This window comes from Amblyraja radiata, chromosome 4 (genome assembly GCF_010909765.2).
Source record: "Amblyraja radiata isolate CabotCenter1 chromosome 4, sAmbRad1.1.pri, whole genome shotgun sequence".
NCBI classification, from domain to species: Eukaryota; Metazoa; Chordata; class Chondrichthyes; order Rajiformes; family Rajidae; genus Amblyraja; species Amblyraja radiata.
Window position 1 is genome coordinate 62,977,084 of NC_045959.1, and position 20,098 is coordinate 62,997,181.

Sequence of the window (20,098 nt, forward strand, 5' to 3'; positions counted from 1 at the left end):
GTGACTACATGAAACTGGTGGAAGGAAACGGGCAGGCGAGGTTTCGGGTCAGGGATCCTGCTTCAGACTCCATGACCCGCTGAGTTCTTCCAGCTGTCAAATGGAGACATGGGGGACCACAGATGCTGAGCGAAACACAAAGTGTTGGAGCAACTCGATAGGCCGAATGGCCTAATTCTGCTCCTATGACATGAACTCACAAAGTGTCGAAGTAAGCCAGAGGGTCTGGCAGCATCTGTGGAGGGAATGGATAGGCAACGTTTCGGATCGGGTCCCTTCTTTTTGAGCCGAATCAACGTCTGTCCATTCCCTCCGCTGATGCTGCCTGTCCCGCTGAGTTACTCCAGCGCTATGTGAATTCCTCCAACACTTTGTGTGTGTTTTATGATCATGATTCCAGCATCTGCAGTTTCTTGTCTCTACATAAACTAGGCCTCAGCAACACTAAGTACTAACCGGGAGATTATTTTGCTGCTGCCAAAACAACAGTTGGAAATGTATGCACGGTAGATGTCACATTGCGTGGGAAACAAGGTCTCCAGGGAGACAGACGCAAAGTGCTGGAGTAACTCCGCGGGACAAGCAGCATCTCTGGACATTTATAAAGCATTACATTTTGGAACACAAGGACTACAGAAGCTGGTTTACGAAAAAAAACAAAATGCTGGAATAACTCAATGTGTCAGGCAGTATCTGTGGAGAACATGGACAGGTGACGTTTCGGGTGAAAGAAGGGTCTAAAGTTTGAAGAGAGATCCCGACCCGAAACGTCACCTATCCAAGTTCTCTGGAGATGACTAATCTTCAACATTTCACTTCTGGCACTCGGGCCAAACCCACAAGTTACTCACGAGTCACTACGGTAAACTCACAGGTTACTACGGTATTACAACGAGTTTAAACGTTTCAAATTTGTCCTTCAGGAGTAAATTTGACTCGTGGAAATGTTTTCACGAGTTAGCAAGTTTCCCGAGTACCTGCCGTTAGCGTTATGAGTCGCTAAGTTACGTCCACGAGTTCCGACGTTCCTGCTACGTTAATTCTACGTGATTACCACGAGTTTGATTTGTTTTTAACTCGGGATCACTCGTGGGTGGACTCGCACCGTGAGGCAGGGGTTTTACAATTTAGTGTTATCCATTCCATGATCAGGATATAGTATTCTCCAAATTGTGAAAGTCAATGTAGGTTGGGGTAGCACGTTGCAAAATATCATTATGCAAACTGCAAGGATTTCATCATGGTGAGCGTCCAGTTGGCTGACAGTTTAAATCTCTATCCCACTATCACTGACCCCTCTACATTTTGTCATCCTGCATTGGTTTCAATGGAGCCCAATGGAAGTTCCCTTCACTGGAACTTCTGGAATTCCCTTCACTGGAATTTTTCCAATAGTTATTGATTCTTTTTAAAGATCTTCAATCTGAAACATTAACTCAATTTTTTAATCCACAGATGCTACTTGATCTCTAGATTAGCATTTGTTCTCTGATCCATTGAAGGGTTTTAATTTAGGAAACACCTAGCAGACTAAATGCAGGGAATTATAAATGTAACTTGGATATCTAACTTCTCATCCCATTGCAACACCAAACTTCCACCAGTGTGGTTATATTTGGATGACACAGTATTGAGATTTTCTTGTAGTACATTTCTTATTAATCTGGTGGAATGTTTATTGGAGACCAATTTTAGTCCTTTTTCTATTTCCTATTTACTACTTTTAGCAACTTCTCTGGGAACTGAGGGGGTAAAATTTTTGGAACAGTCAGTAAAGAGATCTTAAAGTTAAAAATAAATTGCCATCAGTACTTTTCCCAAAATAGAAATGCTTATCATTCTCTTGATGAACTATGCATTTTGAAAAACACGGCGAACAACTACTTCAAATTGTTTTAACTCCTTGTTTAAGATTCATATGTTGACATTTTTATTCAAGCTTTTTCATTAAAATTATTCTCAAGTCCTAATAAGTGCTTCAAGGAATTAAATAATCAATATTCTCTTTTCTCTCCCAAATACTACAAAAACTGTTCTTTGAAAATTTATGGGATATACCATTTTTCTTGATTTCAACCCTAAATTGGTTCTGAATCCTGTTTTCGGTTTCCTTTGAGTGGGTGGCTAATGTTTCATTTCCAATTGTCCTTAATTTGAGTTATGGTGTTCTTAGTCAAGGTTGCTAAATGCCTCTGTGTTTTTGCACCACATGATTAAGGTCATTCACATCAGCTCTATCTTTTTAAAGGAGTGTCTGACATCTTGATGTGTTATGTCTTGATCAACATATGAATGTTTGTGATATAAACATTGATATTTAGATTACTGAGTATTATGTGCTATCCAAAATAGTTCTGCAATTTCTATGGATAACTCATTGTTAAAATTGTACACTATTCTGAAATGTCTTTGACTCGACCGCATCGTACTATTCAGTGCGTATATCAGTGTCTGCTTGCGTGCTGTTTTAAGGTCTAATTTCTCCTTTGTTCAAGTGATGAGGAATTCTGGGAATTCGTTTTCTGCAATTATCCTGTTCATTTCGCATTGCATTATCAAGTTGTTCAACATTATACAGCGTTGAACAAATAAACGATGACCATTAGAACTTTGCGAAGTGTAATTATGTTGCCATAATGCAATGTTGCATGCTATTTCCTGAGTAGTAAGGAAAAGATAAAATGTTTTTTCTTGAGAATTACTTCATTATTTGAACAAAAGTCTAGTTTTGGTTAGACTCAGCAGATTGGACAAGATCTGTAAAAGGAGAATTAACCCCAAATCACCTGACCTGATGTTTGGCATGAAACATGTAACTGATAATCTCTCTGTAGCTGCGGCATAATCTGAGTATTTCCAGCATATTTTCAAAGCTTCCAGACCTGCAGATTTTTATTTAATCTGTTACAATTTTATTGAAAAATGCAAGAATGGACAAACCACATGTTGGGATGATGAAAAGTAACACGGTGGGATGATTAATATGCACCCAATAATATTGCAATATTGTGAAATTAAAGAGGTCCCTAATAATGAAATTTAACTTCAATTAGAAATAAAAAATAAACGCTGAAAATGCTTCTGGCAACATTTGTGGAGAGAGGAACGGTTAGCATTTCATAGAAACATAGAAACATAGAAAATAGGTGCAGGAGTAGGCCATTCGGCCCTTCGAGCCTGCACCGCCATTCAATATGATCATGGCTGATCATCCAACTCAGTAGCCTGTACCTGCCTTCTCTCCATACCCCCTGATCCCTTTAGCCACAAGGGCCACATCTAACTCCCTCTTAAATATAGCCAATGAACTGGCCTCAACTACCTTCTGCGGGAGAGAATTCCAGAGATTCACCAAGATTTCCCCCTTATCCTTAAACTGTGACCCCTTGTTCTGGACTTCCCCAACATCGGGAACAATCTTCCTGCATCTAGCCTGTCCAACCCCTTAAGAATTTTGTAAGTTTCTATAAGATCCCCCTCAATCTTCTAAATTCTAGCGAGTACAAACCGAGTCTATCCAGTCTTTCTTCATATGAAAGTCCTGACATCCCAGGAATCAGTCTGGTGAACCTTCTCTGTACTCCCTCTATGGCAAGAATGTCTTTCCTCAGATTAGGAGACCAAAACTGTACGCAATACTCCAGGTGTGGTCTCACCAAGACCCTGTACAACTGCAGTGGAACCTCCCTGCTCCTATACTCGAATCCTTTTGCTATGAATGCTAACATACCATTCGCCTTCCTCACTGCCTGCTGCACCTGCATGCCTACTTTTAATGACTGGTGTACCATGACACCCAGGTCTCGTTGCATCTCCCCCTTTCCTAATCGGCCACCATTCAGATAATAATCTACTTTCCTGTTTTTGCCACCAAAGTGGATAACCTCACATTTATCCACATTATACTGCATCTGCCATGCATTTGCCCACTCACCCAGCCTATCCAAGTCACCTTGCAGCCTCCTAGCATCCTCCTCACAGCTAACACTGCCCCCCAGCTTAGTGTCATCCGCAAACTTGGAGATGTTGCATTCAATTCCCTCGTCCAAATCATTAATATATATCGTAAATAGCTGGGGTCCCAGAACTGAGCCTTGCGGTACCCCACTAGTCACTGCCTGCCATTGTGAAAAGGACCCGTTTACTCCTACTCTTTGCTTCCTGTCTGCCAGCCAGTTCTCTATCCACATCAATACTGAACCCCCAATACCGTGTGCTTTAAGTTTGTATACTAATCTCTTATGTGGGACCTTGTCGAAAGCCTTCTGAAAGTCCAGATATAACACATCCACTGGTTCTCCCTTATCCACTCTACTAGTTACATCCTCGAAAAATTCTATAAGATTCGTCAGACATGATTTACCCTTCATAAATCCATGCTGACTTTGTCCAATGATTTCACCACTTTCCAAATGTGCTGCTATCCCATCTTTAATAACTGATTCTAGCAGTTTCCCCACTACCGACGTTAGACTAACTGGTCTGTAATTCCCTGTTTTCTCTCTCCCTCCCTTTTTAAAAAGTGGTGTTACATTAGCTACCCTCCAATCCTCAGGAACTACTCCAGAATCTAAAGAGTTTTGAAAAATTATCACTAATGCATCCACTATTTCTGGGGCTACTTCCTTAAGTACTCTGGGATGCAGCCTATCTGGCCCTGGGGATTTATCGGCCTTTACTCCATTCAATTTACCTAACACCACTTCCCGGCTAACTTGGATTTCACTCAGTTCCTCCATCTCATTTGACCCCCGGTCCCCTGCTATTTCCGGCAGATTATTTATGTCTTCCTTAGTGAAGACAGAACCAAAGTAGTTATTCAATTGGTCTGCCATGTCCTTGTTCCCCATGATCAATTCACCCGTTTCTGACTGCAAGGGACCTACATTTGTGTTAACTAATCTTTTTCTCTTCACATATCTATAAAAGCTTTTGCAGTCAGTTTTTATGTTCCCTGCCAGTTTTCTTTCATAATCTATTTTCCCTTTCCTAATTAAGCCCTTTGTCCTCCTCTGCTGGTCTCTGAATTTCTCCCAGTCCTCTGGTAGGCTGCTTTTTCTGGCTAATTTGTAAGCTTCACCTTTTGTTTTGATACTATCCCTGATTTCCCTTGTTATCCACGGATGCACTACCTTCCCTGATTTATTTTTTGCCAAACTGGGATGAACAATTGTTGTAGTTCATCCATGCAGTCTTTAAATGCCTTCCATTGCATATCCACCGTCAACCCATTAAGAATCAATCGCCAGTCTATCTTGGCCAATTCACGTCTCATACCTTCAAAGTTACCTTTCTTTAAGTTCAGGACCCTTGTTTCTGAATTAACGATGTCACTCTCCATCCTAATGAAGAACTCAACCATATTATGGTCACTCTTGCCCAAGGGGCCACGCACAACAAGACTGCTAACTAACCCTTCCTCATTACTCAATACCCAGTCTAGAATAGCCTGCTCTCTCGTTGGTTCCTCTACATGTTGGTTTAGAAAACTATCCCGCATACATTCCAAGAAATCCTCTTCCTCAGCACCCGTGCCAATTTGATTCACCCAATCTATATGTAGATTGAAGTCACCCACTATAACTGTTTTACCTTTGTTGCACGCATTTCTAATTTCCTGTTTGATGCCATCCCCAACTCCACTACTACTGTTAGGTGGCCTGTACACAACTCCCACTAGCGTTTTCTGCCCCTTAGTGTTTCGCAGCTCTACCCATAACGATTCCACATCCTCAAAGCTAATGTCCTTCCTTTCTATTGCGTTAATCTGCTCTCTAACCAGCAACGCTACCCCACCTCCTTTCCCTTTCTGTCTATCCCTCCTGAATATTGAATATCCCTGGATGTTCAGCTCCCAGCTTTGGTCACCCTGGAGCCATGTCTCCGTGATCCCAACTATATCACAGTCATTAATAGCTATCTGCACATTCAACTCATCCACCTTATTACAAATGCTCCTTGCATTGAGACACAAAGCCTTCAGGCTTGTTTTTACAACACTCTTACCCCTTATACTATTATGCTGAAAAGTGGCCCTTTTTGATTTTTGCCCTGGATTTGCCGGCCTGCCACTTTTACTTTTCACCTTGCTACCTATTGCTTCTACCCTCATTTTACACCCCTCTGTCTCTACGCTCACACATTTAAGAAACCCTTTCCCTTTAACTCCATCCTCCACTATCCCATTCGACACCCCACCCCCCTTATTCAGTTTAAAACCACCCGTGTAGCAGTGGCAAACCTGCCTGCCAGAATGCTGGTCCCACACCTGTTAAGATGCAATCCGTCCCTTTTGTACAGTTCCCCCTTACCCCAAAACAGATCCCAGTGATCTAAGAATCTAAATCCCTGCCCCGTACACCAGTTCCTCAGCCACAAGTTCAGGTCCCGTATCTCCCTGTTCCTGCTCTCGCCAGCACGAGGAACTGGAAGCAAACCGGAGATAACAACCCTGGAGGTCCTGCTTTTCAGCATTTTTCCGAACTCTCTAAAGTCACGCTGCAGAATATTCATCCCCTTCTTTCCGACATCGTTTGTGCCGACATGCACTACCACTTCCGGATGTGCACCTTCGCCCTTGAGGATTTTCTGCACTCTGTCCATGACATCCTGGATCCTGGCACCAGGAAGGCAGCACACCATCCTCGCATCCCGTCTGTTGCCGCAGAAACCCCTGTCCGTACCTCTCACAATGGAGTCTCCCACTACAATGGCGTTACCTGCCTTAGGCCTTTTTGGTTTTGGCTCAACAGCCCTATTCGCATCGCAAGCCAGTCCGCCGCTCAGTGTAAACACGTCTTCTGTCCCGACAGCTTCTAAGTGGGTGAACCTGTTCACAAGAGGTACAACACCCGGGGACGTTGGCATTCCATGCTTCCCTCCCTTTCTCACTGTCTCCCACCTTCTCTCTTCCAGTACCTTAGGTGTAACAATCTTACTGTAGGACTTGTCGAGGAACGACTCAGTTTCTCGGACGAACCGGAGGTCATCCACTTGCTTCTCCAGTTCCCCAACACGGTCCTTCAGGAGCTCTACCTGGATGCACTTCTCACATTTGTAGCAGCCAGAGGCACCAGCGGTGTCCTTGACCTCCCACATACTGCAAGCATCGCACTGAATCAGCTTGCCTGACATCTCCTTCTTTCGTCTCTACCTCTCAAGCGTATATTGCGTGGTCTCCTCTCCTCAGCCTCCTTGCCAAAGACTCACAGGGCACTTCCCTCACAAGGCCGCTCACTCACTGCCGCTCCCTAAGAGCAGTCTTGCTTAAATTGACTGATAAATTGCCTGATTTACCAATTTACAAACCAAATTCCTCAGTTTTCAACTGTTTTCCCGGCACTGACTCACTTCTCTCCTCCCACTCGGGCTAGAGCCAATCAGTCGTATCTCTTGCTAAACTCCTCCTGCTGTTGCTCCCAAATCTACAGCAGTTCTGAGTAAAGTCTGCCTGTGCTTGGCTCCTACTTTTTAACTGTTTTCACCCCTCTGACTCACTTCTCTCCTCCCACTCGGGCTAGAACTCGTGTTGTAAATCAAGTAGACTGCAGATACTCCAGATCGGAAATAAAAACTGGAAACACTCAGCAGGCCCGACAGCATTTGTAGTGAGAGAAAGTTACCTTTTCAGGCCTACGACGTATCGTCAGACCTGTGAAGAAGGGAAACTGAAGGACTATGACATCTGCAATGCCTTCCCAGTCTAAAACATGTAGGTTGCGAATCATTTCTTCCAGGGGCATGCCACTTTTTTTTCATAAATATTATTTTGCCGAGATCATTTTGGCATATCCCCAATGCTGATTGTGTTGGTTTCATTACTATGTTTGGTAATGTTTTTTCCCCATGCACGGTTGAGAATGTTGTAAGCTAATTATTCAACATCTTATTTTTCTGCGTTTACTGTGTTGTCATAATCAGATTTCAAGAGTTCTCTTGGCATCATTCACCTCACCCACTTCTGGTGCCTTTTTCTCACCAATACACAACTCGCATCAGTGTTAGGAAAGCTATTGAAGAGGAATCTTCAGGATAAGATTTACTTGGATTTGCAACTGGCATGTTTTTTTCCAAGACATGTCATGACTGACTAACTTGATTGAGTTGTTTGATCAATGAGTTTAAGGCAGTGGATATTGCCTGCGTGGAGTTTAGTTTGGAGTTTTGGGATGTGGAAGGAAACCTGATCACCTGGAGGAAACCCATGCGATTACAGGGAGAACATGCAAATTCCACACAGCACCTGAGGTCAGGATCAAACCTGTATCTCTGGTGCTTTGAGTTGGCAACTGCGCCACATTTAATTATGTGTTATGACTGATCAGAACATTAAGTTGTATGCGATCCACAGTGAATTGATAGTTTGGATTCGGGACTTGTTTACCCGTAGTAGACAGAGGATAGTTATGGAAGGCAAATATTTTGGCTAGAGGTCTGTGACCAGTGGTGTTCTGCAGATGTGATTATATATAAACGACTTGGACATAAATGTAGCCAAGTTTACTACTTTGTGCAGCCCAGGCCATGCTGACCCGGGCCAGACCCCCCGCACGCTGTGGAAAGGAACTCTTTCCCACCCCTCAGCGGCGCTGTCCTTTCACAGCCGCTTCCCACTTCCCACAGTTCCAGGGTCGAAGGCAGGAGCAGTCGCTACGAGAGTGGCATTGCTCAGCCTAACCTTCGGCCTCCAAAGCGCAGGTAAATTTTCGAGCCTTATTTTAGAGTAAAAAAATAGCGTCTGGGACGTCGGAAAATACGGTAATACGGTAATTAAGTTTCTTGACATGAAGTACAGAGAGATCTTGGGGCCCAGGACCATAGTTTTCTAAAGGTGGAAACACAAGTTGATGGAGTGGTATAGAAGACATATGGTATGCTTTCCTTCATCGATCGAGGCATTAAGTATGAGAGTAAGGAGTCATGTAGCAGCTTTTTAAAATTTGATAAGGCTGCATTTGGGCCAGGAATCTGCCCAAATTGGCAATCACACTTGCCTTGTCCTCTTCCATGCACTCAGTAATACGTTACTTCTCTATCACTGTTGCTCAAGTTCAATCCTTTTTTTTGAATAGTTTCATTTTGTATGCTTCACTTAAAAAAAAACAAAAAAAAACTATTGACCTACTTGCCATTTGCTCAGGTCAAACACAACATTAGTACAGAAATGTTTAAGAAGGAACTGCAGATACTGGAAAATCGAAGGTAGACAAAAATGCTGGAGAAACTCAGCGGGTGAGGCAGCATCTATGGAGCGAAGGAAATAGGCGATGTTTCGGATCGAGACCCTTCTTCTACAGATGCACTGTAGAAAGCATCCTACTGAGATGCATCACAGTTGGTTTGGTGGCAGTTCTGCCCCGGATTGCAAGAAATTGCAGAGAGCTATGGATGTAACCGAGCCCATCTCACAAACCAGTCTCCCTGACCATTGACTCCATCTATACTGCACGCTGCCTTGGGTAACCAACCAATATAATCAAGGAACATTTAAACTCCAGTCATTGCCCCTATTCCCCTCTCCTGTTGGGGAAGAGATACAAAAGCTTGAAAACCTTTACGGGTGTTAAGGGTTATAGGGAGAAGGCAGGAGAATGGGGTTAGGAGAAGAGATAGATCAGCCATGATTGAATGGCGTAGCTGACTTGATGGGGCGAATGGCCTAATTCTGCTCCTATTACTTATGACCTTATGAAAACACACCACAGATTTGGGAACAGCTGCTTCCCCACAGTATCATACTAAACGGCTGCAGTCCCAACCTCCCAAAGTACCTCCTTGCGATCCTTGCATTTTTTAATTCTGTTCTTTTTCAGTAACTGTAATCCTATCTATATTCTACATTCTGGTATTTGAGTAATGGCTTGTTTGTACTGATGTATAATATAATTTAAGTGGCTACGACGGAGGACAAGCCTGTACTCAGCGCAATTGTTGCTAAAGTGTATTTCTATTCTATCACATTCTGTTCAGAGTAACAAAACACTTAATTTGTGGTTTTTACAATTTGAGTTAGAGTGTCACGTAATGGCACATTTTAGAAAAACATGAAAATCTTGCTATAGTAGGCTGTCTGCAGTCAGTATGCTATAACTGCTATGTCAATTTTCCTCAGAAAACCAAACTCACAATCCAAATACAAAGGTAAACAACAATTCAAACTTGCTTTCAAAAATATATTAATTTTACTTGTTCATTGTTGGAATTCTGTACAGACCCACCAGTAGTCCATCAGACAATTTTACTGCAAACAAATAAGTGTTCTTTAAAAAACAATAGTTATCTTCATGGTTGTCTCTGATATAACAACTGATGGGTTTATTTTGAAGGGTCAATGATCATAAACGAATATCTCAAAAGTTATCAATTCCATGATGAAGTTGGGCTGATATGCCTTAATTTGTTGGAACGCAGTCCTCCACTCATCCACAGACCATAGTCTGTTCGAATTGGAGGTAACAATTAGTACGGGAGCACCTCAAGGCTGTGTGCTCAGCCCCCTGCTTTACTCACTCTATACCCTTGACTGCGTAGCCGGACATAATGCGAACTTCATCATCAACTTCGCCGACGACACCACTGTGGTTGGACGAATCACAGATGCGGACGAGTCCGAGTATAGAAGTGAGATCGAACGACTGACCAAATGGTGCCAGTACAACAACCTGGCTCTCAACATTAGTAAGACCAAGGAACTGATTGTGGACTTTGGTAGGGGAAGGATGAGGACCTACAATCCTGTTCATATCAATGGGACGGCGGTGGAGAGAGTCAATAACTTCAAATTCCTGGGCGTGCATATTTCCGAAGATCTTCCCTGGACCCAGCACACCGATGCAATTATAAAAGAGGCACATCAGCGACTCTACTTCCTGAGAAGATTACGGAGATTCGGCATGTCGAAGAGGATTCTCCTAAACTTCTACAGGTGCACGGTAGAGAGCATTCTGACTGGGTGCATCGTGGCCTGGTTCGGCAACTTGAACGTCCAGGAGCGAAAAAGACTACAAAAAGTAGTGACCACTGCCCAGTCCATCACCGGCTTTGACCTCCCCACCGTCGTAGGGATTTATCGTAGTCGCTGCCTCAAAGGCAGCCAAAATCATCAAGGATCCACCGCATCCTGGCCACACACTTATCTCACCATTGCCATCAGGAAGAGTGTACAGGAGCCTGTAACGTCCAGGTTCAGGAACAGCTTCTTCCCTACAGCCATCAGGCTATTTATTGAACACAACATCGAATAAGCTCTGAACTGCAAAAGACTATATTATTATTGTACAATATTTGTTATTTATTGAACTTTTTCTTTTTTTCTCTTTCCCGTTATGTTCTATGTTTTCATATTCACATCTGTTGTGCAGCAGCAAGTAAGAATTTAATTGTCCCATCCGGCACATATGACAATAAAAACACTCTTGACTCTTGACTCTCTCTGAGCCTTTTAAATGTCATTCGCATGCAAACCCCAAAAACAAGGCTTTGTATGAAAATTGCCAGGCCCACAATTCTTCTGCTTTGTTTCATTTCTGTGGCAGTTCTTCAGCTGCAGGACATTTCAACAGAAACTATTTCATGTTGAGCCATGTAAGATATTTCCTGCTCCACCGCCAGAGCCATATCCAGGCCTCATGCCTCAACCTCCATGGCAATATTAACTTCCTGTCCTGAGGTGGTTTGTTGAGACTTTGCTGCTGGGCAACAAGTATGTGAGGTTAGTGATGCTGCAGATCCTACGTACTGTGCTGGTTTGGAGGAGACGTGGACTAGCCTGAGTTGAAGTTTATAGGAGATGGTGCAATTGAGCTGCAAAAGTTAAAGATTTTTGAAGATTTAAGCCTTGATACTTTGGAAGTGCATCTGGAAAATTAGGAGAAAACACAGGTGCATTATGTGAAATATTATGTATGGATAAACTTTAGCAACCACCAATATGTTGTCTTCTTACCAGAAGTTCAATTATGGTGTTACTCTGTGGTTGCAGCAGAGGTGCAGACAAGCTTGTCTTAACTGATTGTCAACTTGACCAACTGATGGTCATGGTCAGTTTTTCCTAAGTTTTAGAGCCTGAGGATCCTGCTTTGCACTGGTTCAAGAGCTGTTAAACAATGACAGATTTGTCCAACATGTGAGGAACAGACTGAAGGAGGGAAACAATGGATGATCAGGAAAAATACTTCAGAGGCACCACATCCCTATCCCATATCACCATCACTTTTTTGCTCTTCCACACTTTACAATGATTGAGCCATTGAGCACCACTGCAAGTCATTGAGAAGTAGTGGGGTTGGGATCTCTGTTACCCTATTAAAGATGGCATTCATATTGGACAAGCCCTCAGTGAGAGTTTGCACGAACTAGTGCAATTGTATTATGTTCCAGTCAAAGGAGTGCTCTTAATGGATTAACTCAACATCACAGAGACTTGTAATATTTTCCCAATCATGTTCGACGTGAACTTCATTCTCACGCTATGTATACAGTGCTGATGTGCTGATGATATAATTTACAGCAGCAGGTCAGGGCATAAAGCAGGGAGGTTATGGTACAACTTAATATAATGGTCTTTGATGGTCAGCATGGATATTGTGGGCCAAAATATTTATTTCTCTACTATATGACTCTGATTCTATGCTTGAAGGGTCTCGACCCGAAAAGTCACCTATTCCTTTTCTCCAGAGATGATGCATGATGCGCTGAGTTACTCCAGCCTTTTGTGTATGCATGATGTATCCTGGCATTGAGATCTAGTATTTGTATTCAGCTAAGCAGAGAATGAATAACCTTGCATCCTATAATGCTTATTTTCTATCTGTATCCCTGTGGCTTTCATCTGATCCTGCTCTTGATACATGGTTTCCTCAAGTGAGAAATTCAATTATTTCTCTCAGTAAACCCACAGAATTGTGATCATCAGATGGGTATGGGCCTTGTGATGATGCACCATCTAAGTTAATGACATCTGAGGAGGTGTTGTTGTTCTCTTGGTGGACTGGGTGACGGTGGTAGGTTGTGACACTGATCAAGATTAAATGTGAGTGGCGGCTTCTTTGAAGAGTTGTGAGGGTACTGAGAGGAATTTGCCTATAGTTGCAAAATGCAGTGGTTGGAGGAGCGGTGTGCTGGAGTAGACATAAGAGAGGAGCATGGGTACATCAGAATGTAGATGATTGTACTAGTATTTTTTGATATGATCAGGCTGTTCAATATCTCGTATCGCTGAATCTGGAACAACACATTGTACTTCTGTGCCTTTTTCTAGTCTGAAGAAGAGTTTTGTCCTGAAACATCACCTGTCCATTCCCTTCAAAGGTGCTGTCTGACATTGAGTTCCTCCAGTCTTTTGTGTTTTTCTCATGATTCCAGCATTTGCAGTTCCTGTGTCTGCAACTTTATTGTGTTAGACACAGATTTCTTCCTTGAATTAGAGGGGATGATGATAGATCTGTGGACTCTTACAGTTCCCACCAAATGCTCCACAGAATAATCTAGAAATCTTGGGACAACATTACCTATGCATTTGGTCATTGATTTTGATATGGTGTCAACTCTAGACTTAATCGAATCTGATGCTTGCATTGTGCCTTTAAATATTGGAGATGAAATCAACTTGTGTATGTGTCAGTGCCTTACTAACTCAATCCAGAAATATTTTTTTATGGGATTACTGAATGAATGTAGTTTAGTTTGGAGAAAGTACATGGAAGCAGGGTCTCCGGCCCACCATATCTACGTCAACAATTGTTCACGCTGTTATCCCACTTTCGCATCCACTTCCGACACGCTAGGGGCAATCCAAAGGAGCCAAATAACCTACAGATCTGCATGTCTTTTGAATGTGGGAGGAAAATGGAGCACTCACAGGAAAAGCAAACTCAACACTGACAGCGCCCGAGGTCAGGATCGAACCTGGGTCACTGGCACTGTGAGGCACCAGCTCTACAAACTGACCATTATGCTGCCCATTAAAATGGCTCTGTGGAGAGTTCAGTTCAGTTCAGTTCAGTTTTATTAGTAATATGTAGGTTAACACAGGGTCAACGGTACATAAAAACATAGAAAATAGGTGCAGGAGGAGGCCATTCGGCCCTTCGAGCCAGCAACACCATTCATTGTGATCATGGCTGATCGTCCCCTATCAATAACCCGTGCCTGCCTTCTCCCCATATCCCTTGACTCCACTAGCCCCTAGAGCTCTATCTAACTCTCTCTTAAATCCATCCAGTGACTTGGCCTCCACTGCCCTCTGTGGCAGGGAATTCCATAAATTCACAACTCTCTGGGTGAAAAAGATTTTCTCACCTCAGTCTTAAATGACCTCCCCTTTATTCTAAGACTGTGGCCCCTGGTTCTGGACTTGCCCAACATTGGGAACATTTTTCCTGCATCTAGCTTGTCCAGTCCTTTTATAATTTTATATGTTTCTATAAGATCCCCCTCATCCTTCTAAACTCCAGTGAATACAAGCCTAGTCTTTTCAATCTTTCCTCATATGACAGTCCCGCCATCCCACGGATCAATCTCGTGAACCTACGCTGCACTGCTTCAATCACAAGGATGTCCTTCCTCAAATTAGGAGACCAAAACTGTACACAATACTCCAGATGTGGTCTCACCAGAGCCCTATACAACTGCAGAAGAACCTCTTTACTCCTATACTGAAATCCTCTTGTTATGAAGGCCAACATTCCATTTGCTTTCTTCACTGCCTGCTGTACCTGTAAGCCAACTTTCAGTGACCGGTGTACAAGGACGCCCAGGTCTCGCTGCACTTCCCCCTTACCTAACCTAACCCCATTGAGATAATAATCTGCCCCCCTGTTTTTGCCACCAAAGTGGATAACCTCACATTTATCTATATTATACTGCATCTGCCACGCATCTGCCCACTCACTCAACCTGTCCAGGTCACCCTGCAACCTCCTAACATCCTCTTCACAGCTCACACTGCCACCTAGCTTTGTGTCATCTGCAAACTTGCTAGTGTTGCTCCTAATTCCCTCTTCCAAATCATTAATATATATGGTAAACAGTTGCGGCCCCAACACCGAGCCTTGCGGCACTCCACTCGCCACTGCCTGCCATTCTGAAGACCCGTTCACTCCTACTCTTTGCTTCCGGTCTGCCAACCAATTTTCTATCCACGTCAACACCCTACAATACCATGTGCTCTAATTTTAGTCACCAGTCTCCCGTGCGGGACCTTAAAGGCTTTCTGAAAGTCTAGATACACTACATCCACTGGCACCCCTTCATCCATTATACTTGTCACATCCTCAAACAATTCCAGAAGATTAGTCAAGCATGATTTCCCTTTCATAAATCCATGTTGACTTGGACTAATCCTATTACTGCTATCCAAATGCCCCATTATTACCTCTTTAATAATTGACTCCAGCATCTTTCCCACCATCGAAGTCAGGCTAACTGGTCTGTAATTCCCCGTTTTCTCTCTCGCTCCTTTCTTGAAAAGTGGGATAACATTAGCTATCCTCCAATCCACAGGAACTGATCCTGAATCTATTGCACATTGGAAAATGATCACCAATGCGTCCACTATTTCTAGAGCCACCTCCGTGAGGACCGTGGGATGCAGACCATCAGGTCCAGGGGATTTATCATCCTTCAGTCCCATTAGCCTACCCAATACTATTTCTCGCCTAATGAAAATTTCTTTCAGTTCCTCTACCCCCTTAGATCCTCTGTCCTCCAGTACATCTGGGAGATTGTTTGTGTCTTCCTTAGTAAAGTAGATCCGAAGTACCTATTCAACTCTTCTGCCATTTCCTTGTTGCCCATAATAATTTCACCCGTGTCTGCCTTCAAGGGACCCACATTTGACTTTGCTACTCTTTTTCCCTTAAGATATCTAAAGAAGCTTTTACTGTCCTTCTTTATATTCCTGGCCAGCTTCCCTTCGTACTTCATCTTTTCAGCCCGTATTGCCCGTTTTGTTTCCTTCTGTTGTCCTATGAAAGTTTCCCAATCCTTTGGCTTCCGGCTACTCTTTGCTGTGTTAGTTATACATCTTTTCTTTTAGTTTTATTCTATCCGTAACTTCTCTTGTCAGCCACGGTTGCCTCCTACTCCCCTTAGAATCTCTCTTCCTTTTTGGAATGAAATGATCCTGCGGCATCCGGTTTATGCCCAGAAATTCCTGCCATTGCTGATCCACCGTCATTCCTGCTAGGATCTCTTTCCAGTCTACCTTGGCCAGCTTCTCCCTTATGCCTTCATAGTCCCCTTTGTTCAACTGCATCACTGACTTACGATTTAAAGTTCTCCTTCTCAAATTGCAGATTAAAACTAATCGTATTATGATCACTACTTCCGAGCGCTTCCTTTACCTCGAGTTCTCTTATCATATCTGGTTCATTGAACAACACTAAATCCAGAATTGCCTTTTCTCTCGTCGGCTCCATTACAAGCTGCTCTAAGAATCCATCTCGGAGGCATTCTACAAACTCTCTTTCTTGGGGTCCTGAACCAACCTGATTTTCCCAGTCTACCTGCATATTGAAATTCTCCATCACCACAGTGGCATTACTTTTGTTACATGTCAGTTTTAACTCCTGCTGCAACTTACACCCTACATCCGGGCTACTATTTGGGGGTCTGTAGATAACACCAATTAGTTTCTTCTTGCCGTTACAATTCCTCAACTCAATCCACAGTGATTCTACCTCGTCAGTCCCTATGTCTTCCCTCGCAAGGGACTGAATTCCATCCCTCACCAGCAGAGCTCCTCTGCCCACCTGCCTGTCCTTTCTATAGGATGTATAACCCTAAATATTAAGTTAGAAACATAGAAAATAGGTGCAAGTGTAAGCCATTCGGCCCTTCGAGCCTGCACCGCCATTCAATATGATCATGGCTGATCATCCAACTCAGTATCCTGTACCTGCCTTCTCTCCATACCCCCTGATCCCTTTAGCCACAAGGGCCACATCTAACTCCCTCTTAAATATAGCCAATGAACAGGCCTCAACTACCTCAAGTTCCCAGGCCCGATCCTCCTGCAGCCACGTCTCAGTAATCCCCACAATGTCATATCTACCAACCTCTAACTGAGTCTCAAGCTCATCTACTTTACTTCTTATACTTCGTGCATTCATATACAATACTTTTAATTCCTTACGTATCTCACCTTTCACATCGATCCCTATTACACTTGGCCATACGCTCCTATCCCTTTGTGAGCTTCCTTTCCCGTTAATTCTGGGGGTCATTAATCATCCCTTTACTCTCTTTCCCTTTAACTCTGTCCTCGACTATCCCATTTGACACCCCAACCCCCTTATTCAGTTTAAAACCACCCGTGTAGCAGTGCACCTGCCTGCCAGAATGCTGCTCCCCCACCTGTTAAGATGTAATCCGTCCCTTTTGTACAGTTCCCCCTTACTCCAAAACAGATCCCAGTGATCTAAGAATCTAAATCCCTGCCCCCTGCACCAGTTCCTCAGCCACACATTCAGGTCCCGTATCTCCCTGTTCCTGCTCTCACCAGCACGAGGAACTGGAAGCAAACCGGAGATAACAACCCTGGAGGTCCAGCTTTTCAGCATTTTTCCGAGCCCTCTAAAGTCACGCTGCAGAATATTCATGCCCTTCTTTCCGACATCGCTTGTGCCGACATGCGCTACCACTTCCGGCTGTTCATCTTCACCCTTGAGGATTTTCTGCACTTTGTCCGTGACAAAAAAAGATAAGATAAAAGTGAAGGTACACAAAATTGCTGGAGGAACTCAGCGGGTGCAGCAGCATCTATGGAGCGAAGGAAATAGGCGACGTTTCGGGCCGAAACCCTTCTTCAGACTGATGGGGGGTGGGGAAAGAAAGAAGGAAAGAGGGAGGAGGAGGAGCCCGAGGGCGGGCGGATGGGAGGGTGGGAGGAGACAGCTAGAGGGTGAAGGAAGGGGAGGGGACAGCACAGGCTAGCCAAATTGGGGGAATTCAATGTTGATGCCATAAGGGCGCAAGGACCCCAGACAGAATATGAGGTGCTGTTCCTCCAATTTCCGCTGTTGCTCACTCTGGCAATGGAGGAGACCCAGGACAGAGAGGTCGGATTGGGAATGGGAGGGGGAGTTGAAGTGCTGAGCCACCGGGAGGTCAGGTAGGTTAAGGCGGACTGAGCGGAGGTGTTCGGTGAAACGGTCGCCCAACCTACGCTTGGTCTCACCGATGTAAATTAGCTGACATCTTCTTTGTCTAAGATAAAAGTGACATTGGTCGGTAAAAGACAATAATAAATAAAATAATCAACATATATGATGTGTATATGAGTTCAGAAGCCTGATGGCATGATGATAAAAACTGTTCTTAAGTCTGGTGGTACGTGCAGCCATGCTCCTATATCGTCTGCCTGACGGCAACAAGGAGAACAGTCTGTGTGCTGGGTGGCGGTGGTCCTTGATGATGCTGTGTGCCTTCCGCAGGCACCGCCGGTGGAAAATGTCCTGAATGGCCGGGAGGCAGTTGCCAATGATGTGCTGTGCCGCCTTCACCACTTTCTGTAGTGATTTGCGGCTGTGGGCAGAACAGTTCCCGTACCAGACTATGATGCAGCAGACTCTCGATGGTACAACTAGAAGTTTGTGAGGATGCTGGCGTTCATGCCAAACTTCCACGATCATCTCTTTAGTTTTGCTGACATTGAGAGAGAGGTTATTTTGCTGGCACCAGCTTCAGAAAGCTTCAGAATAGTTTTCCCCAAAACTTAAAATGTGTATGAAAATATGCACTTTTCTATCTTAACCTTGATGAAGCCGTCCGGATTAAACCATAAACTAAGTTCATGAAGTATTTCTCCATTTCAACCAATTAAGCTGTGTAAAGACACCAAATCTATATTATGGCATCTGTGATTTTCAAAGATTATCTTCAAAATCTTATTCCACTCTTTACTTTGTTTTACCAGCTTCTATTGCAGTTGGTTTTCTGTAGTTTTTATTTTTTAAATGTAATAGGAGAAGGTAAGCATCCAGAGCATAATGATCTAAAAGGAAAAAGCTTATTTGAAACTCCTATATGCAACTTTTACAAGATTTTGATGAAGAACAGATCCTGCATAAAATACTTTATATCTTCAATGTTTTTGGAGACAAATCGGAATAATTCCTAGATAATTTCACATATTTTCTAATAGCATTAGTGTATTATTTTTGATGAATGCCAAGGAGTTGTCAGCCATGAGTATAATTTTGTAATATAACATTAATTCTGGTACATGTTATAAAATACATATATGAAACACTTTTTTCACATAAAATGTCCTTATTGTAAGATACACATGAACATCAGACTGACATTTTTAACAATCTGGTTCTTCTTGTAGGATAGCTTGGATGCCTTGATTTATGATTTGGATTTCCCTGCCTTAAGAAAAAATAAGAACATTGACAACTTCATAAATAGATGTGAGTATTATGGAATTATGTATAAACTTAATGTTACAGACATATTTAATATTTATAGTCATGGCCATCATTTTGCATGTAAGAAATTCAAGCCTATTTAAAAATATATATATTGTAACACTAATAAGTGCTATTAATATTGTTAAGTAGTTTGAATTCTACTACAAGATTTAAATAGTCAAAAATATAAAATTTGATTTGACATTAAGTTTTAGTTGTTTAGTTGATTCAACAATGATTGCACACAGGATTTTTGCATAAACCATAGTGTAGATGGAAGGTGGCATGTTATGATCCCCATTAGCAATATTATTTTCTTAGAATGGAATGAGGTATGTACCTTAATAATAAATGATAAAATACAAAACATGCTGGAATTAATGGAGAGATAAACAAAATTAACATTTCAGGATGGTCTCAGCAGAAACATAGAACAATAGTATAAATAACAATTGGAATGTTTCTGATAGCATAAGGATTGAGAGTAGAAAGAATGAAGAATGTCTCTAATAGGATGAAGAATGGGAGACGAGACAAATAGTAGTTTTGCTAGCTGGTACAACATTGATGAAGGTGTGCTATTTAGAGCTGATTTTGCTGGCAGAGGTGAAAACAAATTAAGAGGAAGAATAAGACAAGGTGTTGGAGCTATGAGATACAAAATACTGATGGTGGAAATCTTA

At 42.8% G+C, this 20,098-nt stretch overlaps 1 protein-coding gene across 1 annotated transcript in view; it reads left to right on the top strand.

Moving 5' to 3' along the window:
• Window positions 1-20,098, top strand: part of rock1 (Rho associated coiled-coil containing protein kinase 1) — a 124,452-nt gene that overhangs the window by 26,000 nt on the left and 78,354 nt on the right. Inside the window, exon 2 of the mRNA XM_033019634.1 lies at window positions 19,334-19,415. Coding sequence (XP_032875525.1) covers window positions 19,334-19,415 — 82 coding nt within the window. The remainder of the gene's footprint in view (window positions 1-19,333; window positions 19,416-20,098) is intronic.